At 34.9% G+C, this 20,511-nt stretch overlaps 1 protein-coding gene across 2 annotated transcripts; it reads right to left on the reverse strand.

The window, feature by feature from the left end:
- Positions 1-1,143: 1,143 nt before the first annotated feature.
- Positions 1,144-18,080, reverse strand: LOC128172971 (beta-hexosaminidase-like). 2 transcript variants are annotated; one of them, XM_052838712.1, is made up of 12 exons: positions 17,942-18,080; positions 15,685-15,875; positions 14,776-14,861; positions 13,432-13,987; positions 12,532-12,689; positions 11,366-11,817; positions 9,946-10,571; positions 9,211-9,295; positions 6,554-6,785; positions 5,530-5,782; positions 4,539-4,685; positions 1,144-3,247 (listed from the first exon to the last, which is right to left on the reverse strand). In XM_052838712.1, the coding sequence occupies exons 2-12, from the start codon at positions 15,852-15,854 to the stop codon at positions 3,193-3,195; spliced, it is 2,820 nt and encodes a 939-aa protein (XP_052694672.1). In that variant the 5' UTR covers positions 15,855-15,875; positions 17,942-18,080; the 3' UTR covers positions 1,144-3,192. The 2 variants fall into 2 exon arrangements, with proteins under 2 accessions (XP_052694672.1, XP_052694673.1); XM_052838713.1 differs by lacking the exons at positions 1,144-3,247; positions 4,539-4,685; positions 5,530-5,782 and adding an exon at positions 5,792-5,880.
- Between the last annotated feature and the right edge of the window lie 2,431 nt (positions 18,081-20,511).

Below are 20,511 nucleotides of genomic sequence, written 5' to 3' on the forward strand. Positions count from 1 at the left end.
ATGTATTGGACAAACCTTGTATTGGATATTTCTTTCCATGGACAACACTCGTATTTGACAATCCTTCTATTGGACAACCTATGTATTGGACAAACCTTGTATTGGATATTTCTTTCCATGGACAACACTCGTATTTGACAATCCTTCTATTGGACAACCTATGTATTGGACAAACCTTGTATTGGATATTTCTTTCCATGGACAACACTCGTATTTGACAATCCTTCTATTGGACAACCTATGTATTGGACAAACCTTGTATTGGATATTTCTTTCCATGGACAACACTTGTATTTGACAATCCTTCTATTGGACAACCTATGTATTGGACAAACCTTGTATTGGATATTTCTTTCCATGGACAACACTCGTATTTGACAATCCTTCTATTGGACAACCTATGTATTGGACAAACCTTGTATTGGATATTTCTTTCCATGGACAACACTCGTATTTGACAATCCTTCTATTGGACAACCTATGTATTGGACAACCTATGTATTGGACAAACCTTGTATTGGATATTTCTTTCCATGTACAACACTCGTATTTATCAATCCTTCTATTGGACAACCTATGTATTGGACAAACCTTGTATTGGATATTTCTTTCCATGTACAACACTCGTATTTATCAATCCTTCTATTGGACAACCTATGTATTGGACAAACCTTGTATTGGATATTTCTTTCCATGTACAACACTCGTATTTATCAATCCTTCTATTGGACAACCTATGTATTGGACAAACCTTGTATTGGATATTTCTTTCCATGTACAACACTCGTATTTATCAATCCTTCTATTGGACAACCTATGTATTGGACAAACCTTGTATTGGATATTCCTTTCCATGTACAACACTCGTATTTATCAATCCTTCTATTGGACAACCTTTCTTTAGGACAATTCTTCCATCCACCCTATCTTTTATAGGGTATTAGGGTTCTATGGATTTTCATGGCATTTAATAAAAGCATTCTTTAATCCAAGTAAAACAAAATCAAAGAAATCATCAACATTTGGAAAGCTTCTCATTTTAAGTGAAGAAATGTTTGCCAAATAGACTTTGCTGCAGTAATACTTCAACTGACGAACATTTACTAAAACTAAAATTTTGCAAAGAAAACAATACACTTGACGTGTAAATTATGCATTTATTTCATGTACACAAAGTACACATTTTTCATTCACATGTATAAATAATACACATTGTATGTATCTTTATTTTAAGACTTAAAGTCTTGCTAACTTGCACACATTATTATTTAATTTTGCACATCTCTCTCTCTCTCTCTCTCTCTCTCTCTCTCTTACAGTAGAAAAATATAATTAAAATGAATCAAGCTTATATTTCTTCTCAAATTTTTCAAAACAAAATAAATAATTACCGTGTCAAACACAGTATTTAACACTAATATCCCTCATATACAGTTTCACTGCAAATCAAACATATGTATTGAATAATATTCAAAACTTTCAAATCTACATAACATGGTTATCAATATACATGAATATTCATAACTCTCAAACCAACCTAAAATGGTTATCACTATACATGAATATTCATAACTCTCACCAACCTAAAGTGGTTATCACTATACATGAATATGGCTAGGATATAGAAAAACAAAAAGCAAATGAAAAATAAAAATTGCAAAAATAAACATATCAGAAGACAAACAGATGAAAAAAACAAAACAAAAAAAACCCAAAACATTTAAAGTAAGCATAGCAGTGGAAGTGGAAATTTGATGGTGTTTTCGGCTGGCAAAATCTGTTGAATGTAATTTGCAATGTAAAACATGGCTGACATATTCATTCCTGTACACAGTATCTTTGATTTAATTCATGGACTTTGTGAGTTTGAAAGACTAAGTCTTAGAGTATTTTTTTCAAAATGAAGACTCATCAAAATAAAGATCAAAGGATTACTTTTCATGATAATCTACATTACAAAGAGAACGAAGTATAAAATAGTTTATGATATACTCATTATGTAACCCAACCTGTTTATACCGAATATCCATTTTTTTTTCGCGTGTCTAAAAATTTGCGAAAATGGGGAAAATCTGGCACATTTTTAATTTAACCAATATTCCTGTATCTCCTCTAACTTATGGTACTATCTAAACATGTAATATAATAATAAATGATAATATAGTATGCCACTGTATATAGAAAAATCATTAAAAAAAATACACCAAAAATATATAAGTATACATAGATTAATTATATAACGAATATCAAGGAATGAATGAAGTTTTCTGCACGTACATGCTCAGGTCAAGAATATACCAAATATACAATCATCTGAAGACAGGAGATTTTTCTCTATAAATTTTATTGCTCTTTTATTCTAGAAAATCAATTTTATTTCCTTCACAATAAGATATAGCCAAAAAAGTTTTCCCTACTAAAATCAAAATTCATTGGATATCAGAGTATGACAAATCAAAAGACATAAACTTCACTTACTATAAAATATTTACATTTTCAACCTCTTTGCCTGTGATAACATAAAGAATCAATTTGAAGCCTATAACCCATAAAAAATGAGTGACACAAAATGGGTGTGTCTTATTGCAAGAACGAAAAATGGTATTGGCTGCGCCACGTAGTAATACATACATGTGCTACATAAAAAAGTAGTGGTTTTAAAATGTTGTTTTAAAGTGTACAAATTGGAAATAATATAAATATAAGTAATGAGGAATCATTCTTTGAATATCGTGAGATGATAATTTCGGTTGGGGCGTGATCAAATCTCTCATAAAGCCATTCGGGCTTTATTGGATTTGACCACAGCCCAACCGAAATTATCACCTCATAATACTCAAAGAATGATTCCTTATTCATTTAATCAACACAATTAACATGATGGTCCAACAAGGAATACTACCACTTCGTTTTCTTTTCTGTGTCAATAAAAATAATGTGATCATGACTTCTGTGAAATTACCCCTCTGGTTAAGGTCACAAAATGGTGCCCAAGTCATGCATGACCTTTTTGCACCAGATATGACCCTCTAATGTTACAGTTTCTTCTTCAGTTACAAGTAAGACAGATACCCTGATGCATGTAGACAAATAGACAGACATCAGACGATTCCTACCTCTCACACTTTGTTAGTCATGAGATCATAGCACTTAGTTCACACACTGGTACGCTACATCAGGCACCATCGCGAATCAGTTGGAATTCTCCACAGAAACCACTCGACTCTTTCTTTTTCCATCAAAGGACCTACAAAGCAGTAAATAAAAGTTCAGTAAGGTTAGGTGGGAAGGAGCAAGTACCTTTTCTAAAAGCTAGTATGGGAGACCTATTGGATAAAAGTACATTGTAATCAAAATAATTTCACCAGTTTAGAATTTTCTAATTGTAAAATATTTGACAAAACAATATTGGAAAGGTAAATGTTATAAAATCCTGAGTGGGATTTAAACTCATGACTTACAGTTTTGTAATTGATGCTCTTACCCATTGTGCTATGCTATTACATGTAGGTAACAATTTTGTGAAAGAAGTTATCTATAAATCAAACTTGATTTTATTGTCTATTTTGATAGGAGGTATGTCATAAAATGTTATTTCAAATCAAATTGTAACTATTACAAAAATTGTCCATTTAAGTGCAAAAAGGTCACACAAAAATGTATGCAGCTTCTTACAAATTTTTGTCATAATCCCTTTATTCAGGGTTACCATTGTGCATAAATAAAACGATATTTCAAGGAAAAAGTTTGCCTAATCAAAAATACTGACAAAAAAAATCCTGTTCACACTGAAGTCGCATTTTAGGTGCATAAAGGTCAAATCAAATTGGCCATATCTCAGAGGGATGAACACTGACTTCCCATTATCTTTGCATTTTTCAAGTATGTTTTGTCTACAGATTTCAATGATATACTTCTCAACAAATTCTTGATACAAGATGGGTACCAATACAAAAACATTGAGGAGTGGGATACCTTCAGCAGGACGTGTGTGTGTATGGCATAAGACAAGTCCCTTGTATGTGTTATACAATGTCATGTAAATGAAAGCTTCTACAATGTCAAATGTTATATTCATATGATTATAAGTATTAACTACACTGAAATTTTAGGTTACCAGTGTGGGCAAAACTATAGTTCTGACCTAACTCCATAAAAATTAAGTTGTGAAAAACACAAAATTAAAAACAAACGTACATGGTAATCTTTTTTACGCAAAATACATGCACGTTTCTTGGAATGGAAAAAATAATAAACCTAAAAATTAAATAGCTGGATTTTTTCATGAATGCTTCCATCTTATTTTTATGATAACAAACTAAATTAAAACTATGCTGAGTATGTTTAAGTTTTAATTATAATATATAACTGAAGACAGAACTCTGTGTAAATATAAAGATGCAACAAAAGGAAAATGAGGATGCAAATTTTTAAATTTTCCTTTCATTGAAAAGGCTCAAACAAGACTTTACATTTATGGTTCTACAACATCATATCAGATTTCCTGATAAACAAAACCTAAATTTTGTTGAACTTACGAAGATCGGACCAGGATTTTGCCGGCATTGGAGAGTTTGGTTGTGATTTTGGGGTTGTATTTTTCCCAGGATGCACCTTGGTTTAGACTGTATTCCGTTGGAAGTCCAGGAAATATGGTGTTTATTTCCAGAATAGAATTACTGAATCTGTGAAAAATAAGTAAGAAGAGATCATCAAATATTCAATAATGAATCAAACTTTTGTGCATCTTTATTTCTGAGATAAATGGTCGAAGAAGTTATTGCTGTTTTAGATCGACACAGTGATTTAGCAAGCCTCAAAATACAACATTCACCTTGCCTACATTGTATAAGGCCTCACCAAGACTTTGAGAGTAACTAAATCATTGTCAAAGAATTAACTTCAACAAAGCAATGATTGTATCTTATAATAGTTTTAACTCAAAAAACAGAAATAATTGTTTAAAATCAAATCGTGGACCAATAGATTCAGACTGAAATTATTTTTATAACTATTAAAAGAATACATATTGTTTAAATACATGTAATTACAAAGAACTAAGTGATCGTTGGAACCTTACATGTAATGTATCACTGATATAACTAACAATGCCTGATTTTATAACATGGACACCTTTTTCAAGACTACTTAGTCTAATGTACCTGTCCTCTTGTATTAAAATGACAGCAATACACAACAGCAAAGTAGGAACAATTACAGAAATGCATAAAGAAATTGTTGGGGATATTGAATTGTAATGTACCAATGATATTACAAGTATTGCTGTATTTTTACCCAAGGACAGCTTCTATAGGTAATAAACCTATTACCCAGCCCCTCAGAATTTAAATAATATAAATGCACAAATGTTAAATAGTACGTGACACGTATAAAAGACACTGTTGGGATTTTGTTTGTAATGCACCACAGTGACTGATATTACAGAGAATGCCTGCTTTTACATACACAGCTGATATAGCAATCACAGACCGATGATCAAACATGGACGACTTTCTTTAACTTCCCTACCTTGCCCCCGGGGGGTCCAGTCGATACTCCACCCCCTCGCTCTCCAGCCTCTTTAACTCCCCCTGCCCCAATATGGCTGCAAATCTCTCCCAGTCCTTCTGCTGTTCCTTGTCCCGCTGGGCCACGTCTGTCAGATCTTCCCATGATGCTTTGTGCCACGCCCTCTCGGCAAATGCCAAGAATCTTGGGAAGAGCATGTAGTGGAGGTGTTGGGGGGTCCTAATGGTCTCCGTCCACAGGTCGGCCTGGATACCTACAGTTACAGTACAGTACAAAAGTATAACACAGGTCAGCCCGGATACCTACAGTTACAGTACAGTACTAAAGTATAACATAGGTCGGCCTGGATACCTACAGTTACAGTACAGTACATAAGTACGGTCGGCCTTGGTACCTGTCAGTACGGTACAGGTGGACATAAGTATAAGAGTATTAAACTTGTATGTATATAATGTTTCCACTGATAATATTCCTGTAAGTACTTTACAGGCAATCATAGCACATTCAAACCATTACTGTGGAATCAATTTTATTCATGGTGGCCAATGTTTGTGGGTATAGCCTTTTAAGTTAGTTTTACTGCTTTGTGGGGATTTAATTTTGTTGGTAGCGTATTTAGGAAAATTCTAATCAAGTTTAAAATAATGCTCGTAGGGATGTAAATTCATGTAAGATGTAACATTGGTCACCTACGAAAAATGTGATTCCACAGTATTTGCTCTGAATATAATCAAGGATATCAATATCTACAATGTATACAAAGGTCCAATTATTAATATACATTTAGGTACAATACTGAAACAAATTTTTATTAGCTGTAACTTTAATTTGCAATTCACTAGTGATAAACTTATTCATGATGATAAAGATTTGCAATACATCCTGTGTAGGTCATAAAATTTTATATACAGAAGTTGTATCAAAGGACTGGTTTGCTTTGAGAAAGTTTTTGTGACAAGAAATGTTTTTGTGAACCTTCTGATTTAAAATCGCTCATACTGTCAACATAAGACAGAGTACTGACCGCGTATATTCTGGGGCTGGGTGAGTGGGGGACACCCCCCAGTGCACAGTATCTCGTCCGTCATCTCGCCTCCATCCTGAGTCCGTCCACGATTCCAGTACAGGTGGTCCGGCACAAAGCTGAAGGCGGTGCGAGAATCGAGGGACCGCGTGGCCCAGTAAAGGCCCCGCTCCTCAAAGTCCGGCTCATAGGGCTGGTCAAAGTAAAAGTAGGTCGCAGGGGACATCACCACCTGGGGACAGAAATTAATATGTATAAAAATAACATTATCAGTAATAGGTAGCAGGGGACATAATCCCCTGGGGACAAAAATTAATATGTATAAAAATAACAATATAAGTAATAAGTCGCAGGAGACATCACCACCTGGGGACAGAAATTAATGTGTATAAAAATAACAATATCAGTAATAGGTCGCAGGGGACATAATCCCCTGGAAAATGGAAAATGTAATTATTTATATTGTATCTATATTAAATTATGAATAAAGAATTAAATGATCTCATTGACAACTTTATGAAGATTAGTAAGATTACACCATGTAATGGTAAGACTACACCATGTGTGGGTAAGATAACATTATATGATGGTATATACTGGTAAGATTACACCATGTGCTGGTAAGATTACACCATGTGCAGGTAAGATTACACATCCATGTGACAGTAAGATTTCACCATGTGAGGGTAAGATTACGGGATTACACCATGTGACGGTAAGATAACACCATGTGAGGGTAAGATTACACCATGTGAGGGTAAGATTACACCATGTGACAGTAAGATTACACCATGTGAGGGTTAGACTACACCATGTGATGGTAAGATAACACCATGTGAGGGTAAGATTACACCATGTGAGGGTTAGACTACACCATGTGATGGTAAGATAACACCATGTGAGGGTAAGATTACACCATGTGAGGGTAAGACTACACTATGTGAGGGTAAGATTACACCATGTGACGGTAAGACTACACCATGTGAGGGTAAGATTACACCATGTGACAGTAAGATTACACTATGTGGTTGTAAGATTTTACATCCTTGTGAGGGTAAGACTACACCATGTGACAGTAAGATTACACCATGTGAGGGTAAGATTACAAAATGTTAGGGTAAGATTACACCATGTGAGGGTAAGATTACAAAATGTGAGGGTAAGATTACACCATGTGAGGGTAAGATTACACCATGTGAGGGTAAGATTACACCATGTGACAGTAAGACTACACCATGTGAGAGTAAGATTACACCATGTGAGGGTATGATTACACCATGTGAGGGTATGATTACACCATGTGAGGGTAAGATTACACCATGTGAGGGTATGATTACACCATGTGAGGGTAAGATTACACCATGTGACATTAAGATTACACCATGTGAGAGTAAGATTACACCATGTGACGGTAAGACTACACCACGTGAGGGTAAGATTACACCATGTGAGGGTAAGACTACACCATGTGACATTAAGATTACACCATGTGAGAGTAAGATTACACCATGTGACGGTAAGACTACACCATGTGAGGGTAAGATTACACCATGTGACGGTAAGACTACACCATGTGACGGTAAGACTACACCATGTGAGGGTAAGATTACTTAAGATCCTCAGAGCTAAATCTGACTGCTTACCATTCACAACACGTAAAATTTGAGACAAAAGAGAATACTGAAATCATATCATGACAATCTTAAATGTATCTTACCTACATCTGACTAAAAGTACAGTACCTATCAGACCCAACCTAACAGAAAGTAAACCCCAACTAAACCCTGGGTTTACTTTCTGGGTTTACTCTGGGTTTACTTCGAGTTTGCTAGAGTGGACCTAGAGTAAACCCAAAGTAAACCCTGAGTGGACACAGAGAGTAAACCCAGTTAGAACTATGCCCCTTTATTTAGCTCTACATTTTAAAAACTTTTTCACAAAATAATGGTAATGGTAACGCATTACTTTAATCATGTAATGCTAATGTCATGTGTTAATTCAACAAAATTAAGTAATGGTTATGGTAATTCAATGCCCTAATTCATGAAGTAATGATTATGTAATGTATTATTACTTCAATGTAGCAATGTAATTTGCCCAAAGCCTTCTGGGCACTCGGCCATGGCTCTTTGAAATCAAAAATTTCTCTGATTTTTAAGTTAAGACTAAGCATCCAGTGCCTATTTCATTCAAAACCAGTTTCTTTTTTAACCTGTTTTGATGCAAGAAATAGCTACATTCTAACAAAAGTTGAGGGTCTTGTTAAAATGATTCTTGTTAACTGGGTTTGAGGTTAACCCTCCAAACCATTTGACAAACCAAGACTTATAAGGGGCAGCATGTTTTTAGTACAGAAGCATCCTTTACAGCTATCATTAACCAGGTTTATGTATATGTGAAATCTGTATCAAGCTTTTGACAAAATTTACAATCCTACAATGTATCACACAAATACTATGCATATATTGCAACAATATCTATGTTTATGTGCAATACTTAAACTTTGGTATGTGAATACCGGGTATGTGAAAGTTCAATAAAAAAAAAATGTTTCAATCTTTGATCTGAATCCACCATTAGTTGGACAAATGAACCCAATTAGATGCTACAGTATGTATCCATGCTGCATTAGCCAGGTTTAAGTTACATGTACTTACTTTGTAGCCAGCATTAGCCAGTTTGTAAGCCAGTGAGCCTCTCTTCCACTCCCAGACGTTGGACCAACTATATGTATAGACCTTTCTGTTCAGAGAAAAATAAATCGTTCAGATAGTTCAGAGAATACAAATTTAAAGTTAAAAATGTAGATTTTTAGTAATGAAACAGTTAAAGGTTACTCAATAAGACACAGTTTCTGGATTAACTTGGACAGCAAATAGACATAACAAAAACTTAAACCATCTCTTCCTTTACTTTAGCAAATCCATGTGTCACAAATATGACTTACATGAACAATGTCTACTTCAATGCCCTTCATGATTTTATTTTTGATTTAGGGATTCATAATAACCCTGAACTACTCCCCTTAATTTAGTTGTCTTTTATATATACATACATGTACATGTGGTCTCAATTTTGAGGAGTAAGGTTTTTTTTGAAAAATTAACAAATTAATTTGGAAACAATAGTATATACAGTTTAACTTCGATATCTTGATCACTTGAATGCAATGCATATGTCCAAGTGATTTGTAAGTTTCAACAACTTACAGACTGTATTTTTTATTGTTTTTTTACCCTCAATATCTCAAAAACTTGAATATCTCGAAGTTTTTAAACCATCCCATCTAGTTTGAGATAACAAAGTTGGAATATAATTATTTTAAATTGAGAAGGGGCCTTTCAACAGCCCCAGATTTAGACAATGAAGAGCCCTGCCTCTACAGAACTCACCCCTTCATGCCTTCCTCCAGAGGATTCGGATTCAGTGACTTATCCAAGACAGCATCTCCCCATAATCCAAAGGTCAAGTCCTCCTGTCTCAGTTCCTCCATCATCCTCTTAAAGAAAAACTTCTTCAAATCATGATAATCCCTTAACTCGTGTTTCTGCTTCAAGTCTGCACACGCCGGGGATTTTTCCCAAGCCCCTCCTGCAACTTCGTCACCACCCAACATGTAAAAGGTCAAAGGTTGAATATCCTTGTGTAATTCCTGAAGGTTACGTAGAATGACTTTGAAGAATTGGTATGTTCCATCAACACATGGATTGACTGCGTCATCCGTATAAGATTGAGCAGAGAGATATCTGGATCTGTCATCTGGATCTATCAGCCTATACATGGAGTTTTTAGTTCTCCTATATCTCAGTTCCATCGCCTGGATAGCGGATCTGGCATGGCCTGGAACGTCTATTTCTGGAATGACCTCTATGTGCCTGGATTTTGCGTACCTCAGGATTTCTTTGTAGTCGCTGACAGTGTAGAATCCAGATCCGGATGTGTTGACAAAGGGGCCAGATCCTAGCGAAGGTGGAAGACAGACTTCATGGGATGGATCCAGACAGCGATTGGAGGCATACTGGGAAAGATTGAATGATTCATTAGATAATTAGAAAATACTGCAGCAATTAATCTGACGTAAAGAAATTGTCAGTCACATCCCTTGTGTTTTAGACATAATTCCTAACAAATGAGTAAATAAGAAGATATGATGTAACTAGGTAATTTTAACATAAGAAGAGAGTAATGATGACCATTTTCTTTCAATTAAAAAATGCATGCATACTGCCACTATAATTTCAAATTAAACATTTTTTTTTATTTTTCTCATTTCAAATGAAAAGTCCAAACAAGAATAATGGAGAAAACCTCCCTTTTATAATTTTTATCAACAAGTCAAACATATACTGTGTGTACCATACAATAAGTTTTTACCTGTGTCACTCTGCTAAATCTCTAGCACCTAAGGCAGTTAACATACCCCTACAGTATACTCTTCAGTACCTGTGTCAACTCAGGGGAATTCTGGGATTTATCACAGAGGCAATACACGAAACTTTTCTATAAGCTATAAATAAACTTTCAACAATACTATATGCTGTGTAGCTGTCACCTTAGAGAATTCTGGGATATATTTATACTGTATTCAGGGTTATTTTCGCCCGTGTAATTTTCGCCCTTTTACGCTTGCAAACAGTTTCGCCCTGTCTTGAAATCGCCCAGATGCAGTTGTGTTAACAAAGATATTATTTGTAATATAGAGTTTGCCCAGTCTAAAATTTGCCCTCTGACAACGAGGGCGAAAAGGGAGACAATAAAAATAATTCCCTGTATAGAGTACTCTATACTACAATACTAATGAGTGCTATGTACCTTTGTCAACTCAGGGAATTCTGGGATTTCCAGCCTCCACGCGTCGTCATCTGTCAGGTGGAAGTGAAACTTATTGACCTTGTACGTCGCCATAAGATCCAACAGTTTCAGAACCGTCGCCTTCTGTACAAAGTTACGGCTCACATCTAACATCAGTCCCCGGTACTCAAAGCGGGGGGCATCCGTGATGTTCATCCCGGGAAATCTGTGACCCTTCTCCTTACTGGTGTCTGACCTGTCTTTCTCCGTGAGAGAGAGAAGTGTCTGCGTGGCATAGAACGCCCCCGATGCTTCGTTGGCCGTAACTTCAATGGTATTCTTGCTTGGATTGATGTAAATGTGGTATGCTTCAGAGACGGAGAGACTGGAGTTCTTGGGAAGGTTCACCTTTCCTTGACTAAAAGTGATGACTTTTGATGTTGCAGACTTAGCAAGCTTTAGGTGAAGTTTTTCTAAAAAAAAAAAAATACATGATTGTTCTTTTATACATGAGCTTTTAAAACTATAATAATATGCATTTCACTTTATCTTTTCCATGTATGTATGATTAATCACTGATAAAATATTTCTGTACAGTAGATTAATCATATTATATGTACATGTATTGTAATAAAAAAAATCAACAAAAATACCCCTTTTAATTTTTTACTTATAAGTTCTATTCTGTCTGATCATGAAACCCATACATTAACAATAGCCCATATACACCTTTTCTTTGAACTCGCTCTGGATTGTATGCCAGCATTTGCTAATGCAAATCTGAAGTGGACTCAATGAACTGACACATTGCAGAGAAAGGGCCTTGTCCATGTACACAATACAAAGAATCAGGCGCTCACGGCAGGATTTGATCCCACAATATTTACAAACTTCTAAACTAAACCACCTGCTCCACCAGAGTACATGTACACATTAACAACATACTGTAAACGTATTACATTTGGCTGTCTACTCTATTTAGCGTTTTTGGCGGAATGCGGCTTCTGCTAAATCAAGTACATCGCTAAAAGTCATGCATATATGTATAAGAATAGTCACATTCAGGAATACGCTAATTCATATCCACGTCAACTTATTAAAAAACTATTTTTCGCCAAATATCGTACACGCCAAATGTACTACGTTTACAGTAGTTGTCTGTGTGATCTGTAAGAGGAGGTGTTTACCTGCAAGAAGAGATGCTTCCTCCACAAAGTCCTTGGTACTGACCACCCAGTCTGAGGGGGTCACTACCAGAGATTCCTCTCCCCCAGCATCTACCCGCAGGGGGGTGGGAATCACTGAGTGCACGGACGGTTTAGGGGCTTTGGCTGCTGCTGAATTTCTGTAATAAATAATTGGTTTACAGACTAAGTCTAAATTCTGACCAACTGATATATCAACTCGAAATTCAACTTGTTACCATATATCATTTATATAAACTAACTATTCTACCTAAATCTATATTCTGATCAACTAATAGATGAATTTGAAGTTCAATTTTTTGCATGCCTAATTTCCATTAATTAACTACACTGTAAGAGAGCATACTATACAGTGTTAGAGCTGGTCATTTAGAACCTCAGTATCTTAATAATCTTGAACATGTTTTATAGAGTTGGAAGTCTCAACAACAGTTTTTGTATTTCAAACTTCATATCTCAAATACTGGGTTTTTTTTGGCTCCATTGAGAATGATGTTTGAAAGAAGTAAACGTATAATCTATTATTACAAGGACAATGCGAAAGATTCAGTTTCATGTTTCTAACAGTTAAAACAGTTTATCATTAAACTCTTTCAATATTGGCACCAATATCATGAATATGGCGAATATTGTATATCAAATATTTTCAAATTATACATATATATGAGTAAACAAGTTAAGCTCTCAAAAGGCAGAAATAAAATTATAAATTGCACAAGAAAAGGGGAATAACTCATTTTTTTGTTGTTGGTAAAATTTAGATATATTTCAATATCAAAAGATGTACCTTCCAATAAAACTTCAAAATTGTTGGCCTGAGAAACTAGTCTATACATTACTTTTTGGGGGTATTCAAATTAGAAAAGTATTAAAATGAAATACCTTGAGAACCTGTCTTTTGCTGTAAAAGCCCTATATAAGTCCCTGGAGCCTCGCTTCAACTGCTGGGGCTTACTGAACGTCTCCACAAAGCTCAGGTCCTCTCCGGCGGTACTCTTTAGTATGCGAGGGGAGCAGATGTCACACGACACAAACCAGTTCGGGAAACTATAATGGCGGGAAACGTGAGGACCATAGGACTCGTATGGCACCTCGATGGTGTCCCGAGAATTAATGTACGGAGAAAACTTTTCGGTGGGACTGAGACGATAGAGGTTTCCCGCCTCGTGAAAAATCAGAAGTTCCGAGTTATCGACGGGCAAGCCCCGGGGGTAGGGGAAGCTGTTGTGTCCAACCTTGCCGTTGTCATAGAAATAGATGGCCCAGAAGAAGCTGGGGATGTTGCTTTGGCCGGCGTTATAAATGGAGAATTTCTTGATACAAGTTCTGGCACTGTTCTGAATCACTGTGAAATTAATGACAAAGTTGTCGGCCATGTAGTTCACATAGACCTGGGATTCCTGCTTGGATAGAGATTTCTTCCTCATGACTTCTATTTCTACAAAATAAACATTCAATACTCATGACAACAAAATCACTCGAATATATGGTCCTTTTTTTAACATAAAAATGCTCATTGACAAAGTTCTTTTTATAATTAATCTTGGATTCAACAAAAATAATTACCGGTACAAGTTCTTTAAAAGAATTCCGTAAAAGAACTCAAACTTGATAATTATGTCTTTTGAAAAATGCAATATGAATCCAGTACTACATAACTTGATTTTAAATTTTTGGTACAATTATTGCAATTTTTTCAAAACATGACTTTTTATCATACATGAACATCTTAATTTTGTTCACTATATGGAAAGTTTAGTATGTAACCACAGGGGCATCGTATCCGCTCTACATTCTATGACATATTTATAAATAATACACAACTTTTGCGTAACTTTTGTCAAACAAGTTGTTTTTTGACATTGTTTACAAATCGTGTCCTACTTTCGATTCTTCCCTTGTGTGTTATTTATATATATGTCATAGAGTGTAGAGTGGATACGATGCCCCTGTGATGTAACACAATAACTGACATAATCACACAGGATGAATTCATTGTCAATAAAAAATTCCACATACTGTGGAGTATTTAAAATTTGTGGATTGTGAATTTTTTGCTTCTTTGTTGAGACGTAATTTCATGAATGCGTTGATCTTTGGTTTCAGTCAGAAAACTCTTTCAAATTTCATTTTTGTAGAGATACCCACACATACCGTGAAAACCAGCCACAACAAATTCTAGACTATTTAAAGTAATGATTCCACATACAATATACATGTACATACCTTCTGGGGAGAACTTTCCCTTTTCTTGGCGTGACATCGTCGTTGGTGGAACTGGGAATTTAAATTCTTCTATCAGGAAAGACTCACTTAAAGAAAAAAAGAAAATAATATTACATAGGGGAAGATTGACGGAGTGATGAAAGCTTGTTCTAGTTTATTCTGTTGATTTATTTCTCTATCAGCTACTAATGGATCTCATAGAGTCAAAGTTGAAAATACAGCATTATTACTGGCATATACATGCTGAATGTATAGAGAATAATACATGCCCTTTCCATTGTATACTCTGTATCAGCACGAGACACCAATATCAGCCTGAAGCCCAAAGTCCCGAGGGCTGATATTGGTCGAGGGATGATACAGAGTGTCATATGGAAAATGGAATATACATGATTAATTCAGCATGCTTATTTTTGGATGTCGTCGTATCTATAATAGACCAAGCGGTTCATAGGGTTATAGGACCAACTACATCCAAAAAAAGGCATTCACTTATCTTTATATTCATACTGATGTCTATTAATTTGCATAAAATATTTGTGAATGGTCGTTTTGAAGCCATTTTATACACTCTTAGTCAGGGATATGAAACATATTAAGAACAGCCATATTGACATGTTATTCAGTTTGCTTCCTCAACTAAACATAAAGACAAAATATAGTGCCAGAAACTTTGTCCAAAAAAATTTTTTTTTATGGAAGAATTGATTTAATTCAACGATTTTTTTCCATTAGTGCACATCAAATAGGTTACGGTAATATGTAAGTTTGAATATTTCATTTAATCTTACAATGATAAATATAATCAAAACGCCTGATGACATTTATAGTTGGCCCCTTACTTCTGCATGTACATGTACCAGTTGAGCAGTAAAAATATAACAACCCCACAAATAGTTGGCCCCTTACCTCTGCATGTACCAGTTTAGCACTATAAATAGTATGGCCCCACAGACACACAGAGTGAGCTTCCTGTGCCACAGCAGGCGGAGACACAGCTTCAATTTGGTCATCCTTGTTATGGGGTTAGTCCCTGGCGTTGGTTGGTTTTCTGGTGAATAGATGACTTTCCTCCGCATTCATTACGTTACCAGTAATTCCTGTTAATACAGAGTATGAAAGTGATCTTGGTATTAAGGTTTTCCATTTTTAAAAATTTATTCTACTTGTTCTGGACCATATAGTATATATTACTTTTTGATTTATTTATTAATATATATATATATTCTAACGGTCGCACCATGAAACCAGAGTTTCCGAAAACTATCGGTCCTACCGACAAAACTAATAGAAATTCGGAAAGTCCGTTAACATTTGATACATTATCGGTCTGTGTGACCGGTAAGTTCCACTTTCACAATCCAGAAATTTTCTGTTTCCAAGCACTGTTTTGTCTTTTAGTCTTTATTAATCTCTAAAACGCTTAAGGGAGTGTTTAATTTCCATTGCTTTTGAGCACTGATATAGCATTATGTCGTGGTTGCAGTCAATCACTATTCTGTTTGTACGAGGCTAAAAGCTATTCGAGGATTAAGAATAAAAAAAAAAGTATGAAGATAGTTTAAACAAACCAGAACGGCAGGGAATGATTGAAATGTAGCGAGGTTAATGGCATGACTTGTTAGTAAAATAGAGAACCTTTGGTCAATCATGGCTGTTTCATCAATCAACTCTCGATCACTTTTGATTCCATAAATTTTCGATTGTAATCAGTATATGATCATGAAATGTTTGATTAGATTTAATGAAAATTACCCGGTCCAGCACAGCGGCTAAAAATTATGAGTTTGTAGCACAAACACTACTCATATGCTTATCTGACATGGAGTAGATTTAAAAATGAATAAAAGAAATTGTAAAAGAGTCATCAATGGAGACAGAACATAAATAAATCAAATAATACATATTTTGGAGTTAATTATTTAAAATCACAACAGAAATTAATTCTTTAAATTATCATATATTTTGGAGATTTTTGCAATCATTGAAAGCTCTTTATATTTTGTCTAGTAATTACACAACACCGAACAACAGCTATACTCTGTCCCAAGATATTTTGGATTTACATTTGGCTAATTGCTTGATATTCATAAATACCTCATGGTTCAAACGATGTTCATTCAAAAGTATGAAAAATTTCCAAGATTTCTTAGTCGAAACGCCCCTGTTAGCTTATCAGGTTTCAATACAATACTAAAAAATGTGATGTCTACAAAGATTTTGTATTGCAGGAAGCCCGGATGATAACGTTGAAAAATTGCGCGATGCATTCCGAGTGTATTCCGAATGGAGAAAAGATGTAAACATATCCCATTACAAATCTCAGTAAGGAATCTGTTTTCGTTCCTGTGAATTTTTCCAAGTGAAAGATGATAATGTGTCAATGAAATTATCTTGGAAAATATCCCTTTCAAGTATTTCAATTGCACTTCTTTCACAGGTATGTGTATTTTTATTAAAAATCGTCCAAATGTGCTGCATAAATTTCTTGGGACAGACTATAACACTAATACATGTTACTGTAAGTTTTATTCGGACTGATTAAATTTGCTCTGGACTGGCAGAACATGCTAAGTCATCACATCGAATGACTGACAGAATTTTCAGGTTTTCAGAATCTCTGTGAAACATGTTATGATATGCATTTTAATTTATTTAAACAATAAAATGCTTTCCTTTATGATTCATGTGGAATATAGAGAAGGTGCAGCGACATTGCAAAAATACATAACCCACAAATCTTAGCCAATAACTGGTCCAGTGCCAAAACAGTAAATTATTTTGCATGCATTTTGTCCTGCATTCATTAAGAGCGTAGGTAATGCCAGCTTCCTGGAAAAAATAACGTATCAACACTTCCCAACTGCAAACATTTAGGTAAAACATAATTCTACCAAAAAACATACGAGAAAAGAATAGCCCAGTGGATACCACTCTAACTCTAGCGCGTCCTGACCTGGTATGGATATAAACACGTAGCCATTTACAGTGATAACAGCTTATAAAGAATAAACTAACATGTGGCACTGTCGCCGAGAAAATTCGAGCTAACAATGCAAACATTTTTTTTAGACATTCCGCACACTGGCATGTTGCATTGTGACAGAAAATTCACGAATTGAAATAACATTCATGAATTCTTACAAACATGTGCTTCCTCACTTACACATTTTGGTTCCATGTGTGTGTTAACATCAAACGAAGAAGTCAGGTTTTTTGCTATCGAAGCGACCAGAGTTATCGTTCTTTATCGTTAATTATTTTAGTTCCCGGGTCCGGTTTCTATTATATAAATAACATGTCTAATCTCGTCCTTGATAACAAAGCCGCGCGTAACGTTACATCACCCAACATTGAAGTTATGTCTTAACGGTCTTATACGCTTATCATTAGATCTAATTCTGCACAAAGTTTATTGTATGTCCTAAGTGAAACCAAATTCATTCACCTGACCAGTGAATACACGAACATAGCATCGTTTTTTCAAGTGCCGTGCGTGTGTGGAAAGTGTGGTACTCATTAAAAAAACTTAGCAGAGCAAAATAAAAAAATCAACGATTAAATAATTAATTAAAAAAAGCAAATAATGACAATCAGAGAGAGAGAGAGAGAGAGAGAGAGAGAGAGAGAGAGAGAGAGAGAGAGAGAGACTTATAGCTAATTCATGATTTCTTATAACTTTCCTCAAGAAGTGTTTGTATGGAAGGGGGCAATTCCAAGGTAATTTAATTTTCTAAACTGTATGTGTAAAAAGAAAAATGTTTGCTACGACAAAAAATATGGGGGAGGGGGGGGGGCCACAGGCACCTGACGTTATATATTTTTCTCACCGTAAAAAAACGTCCTTTACCCAATAATAGTGTATTGATAGGCATATGACATATATTTTTATTATGAGAAAAATCTATAATGTCATGCAGGTGATTTCTTTGGGAAAGTAAAGAGAGGGAGGAAGGGGGGGATGTCTTGTTAAAGTCGTGCAACCCTTTCTATTTGTTTAAACAGTGTCCAAATATGTCTCAGGGACTCTTTCCAAGTGATGTTTTTTTTTAATTCCTGTAGGCACGCTTGAAAAAGAATACTTGACAGACAGGGACGTTAAGGCGTGTTTTTTCCTGTTCTTATCATTTGTTTTAGTTTGAAGAGAATAACCCTTTTTTTTATTTGCATTAAATTTTGACTACTTCAATATTGTGTAGTGTAGCAATTAATCTTAACATATTCTTTCCCGTTTATTAATTAATCTTTGGCATTTAAAAGCGATAACTAGGCGGGTCCATTAAAATTTTGACTTAAATATCACTTTTATATACTTCCATTACATAGTTCAAACTAAATACATGTACTTGTTTAATTCCTTCAAACAATCAATTTCCATGGCAAATTATTTCAGGAAATAGATTTATCATTTCTGTTTGTGGCCCCATATATATATATTTTTTAAATTGCATGTGACATGGGTAAAAAAAAAAATCATTGAACATCTTAAGTCCCTATCTTTATGTGGTCGTTCATATGGTGGTTTATCGGATGATTGACATTGCTTGTCTTTAATGTGCCAATAACCTTTAACCTAGAAATCAGCACTAAGTGTTTTAATCGGAAAATAATAGTTCCTAAATAACTACTAAACAGTAACATTCTGGATAAATGAAAGTTTTGTTTTCTCTGCGTGACAAGATTTCGGATAAGTCTGCCCCCCCCCCCCCCCATTTTCAATTTGCTTCCGACGCCCATGTAAACAATATGTAATCATTATTTTTCAAAGAAACCCTATTCTTGTAAATCATTTATGGAAAATTCTTCTTTTTTTTTTATTTAGATATTGTATTGTCTCAGATAACTTGAACATTTGATGTCAGGGTTGGGAAGCCCTGAAATATCAAATTTACAATATTATTGTGAAAAAAATCTGTACACAGGACATTTAAGGACAATTTAGTACACCCAATTAGTACATTCACTATTTATCCGTCTATTTTTACGATTTTTATATTTCTTATCTTTCGGAAATCCACAAATGAATATTCCATAGCTTAGAGAGTTATATATGATAACGACATATCTTTGAGACTGAATCACCGTATAACCACAGTATGATTAGCAGTATTAGTCAAAGGTCTGCCACTCACCGAGGATAGCTATATAATCTGAGTAATAGCTATCATAATACCTATGAATAATGAACATAAAGACAAGAAGTTCCTTTTTATCAGATAAGCAATTTTTTTAATGCCGTCACTTGGTGAAACAATGTTTAACGAGGTTTGCTCAATTTACGGCAGTTGTGTAAAAATTAGTGCCCAATTGAATAAAAAAAGAATAAAATAAGTTACTGTATGTAATCTACTTTTCAATATTCTAGACCATTCTGTAGTACACTGTATCACAGCCGTAACACAGGCAGTTTACTGATTCCCTCTGCAGTCTGAAATGACAGTTCTGTCATTAGCAAACAACAATTATTTTTTTATGTATTTTACGCATGGAGAAAATGGCCACGTTTTGATAAACTGATATATACAGCTGAATTTTTTTAAAAAAAGCTACATAATCTATTTTTACATAAAAAGGCTACATAGAATTCATCATGGAAGGAAACCTGACGTGTATACTGATGTCATCTCCAGCTTACAGTTCACAGTTCTGTTAAAGCGTACAGCTGATTTTCAACAAAAAGTCATATAATCTATTATCATGCAAAAAATATACACCTAAAACATATTATAAAGGGGA

Source organism: Crassostrea angulata, chromosome 2 (genome assembly GCF_025612915.1).
Source record: "Crassostrea angulata isolate pt1a10 chromosome 2, ASM2561291v2, whole genome shotgun sequence".
Taxonomy (NCBI): Eukaryota; Metazoa; Mollusca; class Bivalvia; order Ostreida; family Ostreidae; genus Magallana; species Magallana angulata.

Coding starts and splice junctions, on each gene's coding strand:
- LOC128172971 (XM_052838712.1), bottom strand. CDS start 15,854: ATGCGGAGGAAAGTCATCTATTCACCAGAAAACCAACCAACGCCAGGG. Junction 11,818..12,531: donor GGAAGCATCTCTTCTTGCAG/GTAAACACCTCC, acceptor TTTTTTTTTTAG/AAAAACTTCACCTAAAGCTT. Junction 6,786..9,210: donor TGGCTAATGCTGGCTACAAA/GTAAGTACATGT, acceptor TTCTGTCCCCAG/GTGGTGATGTCCCCTGCGAC.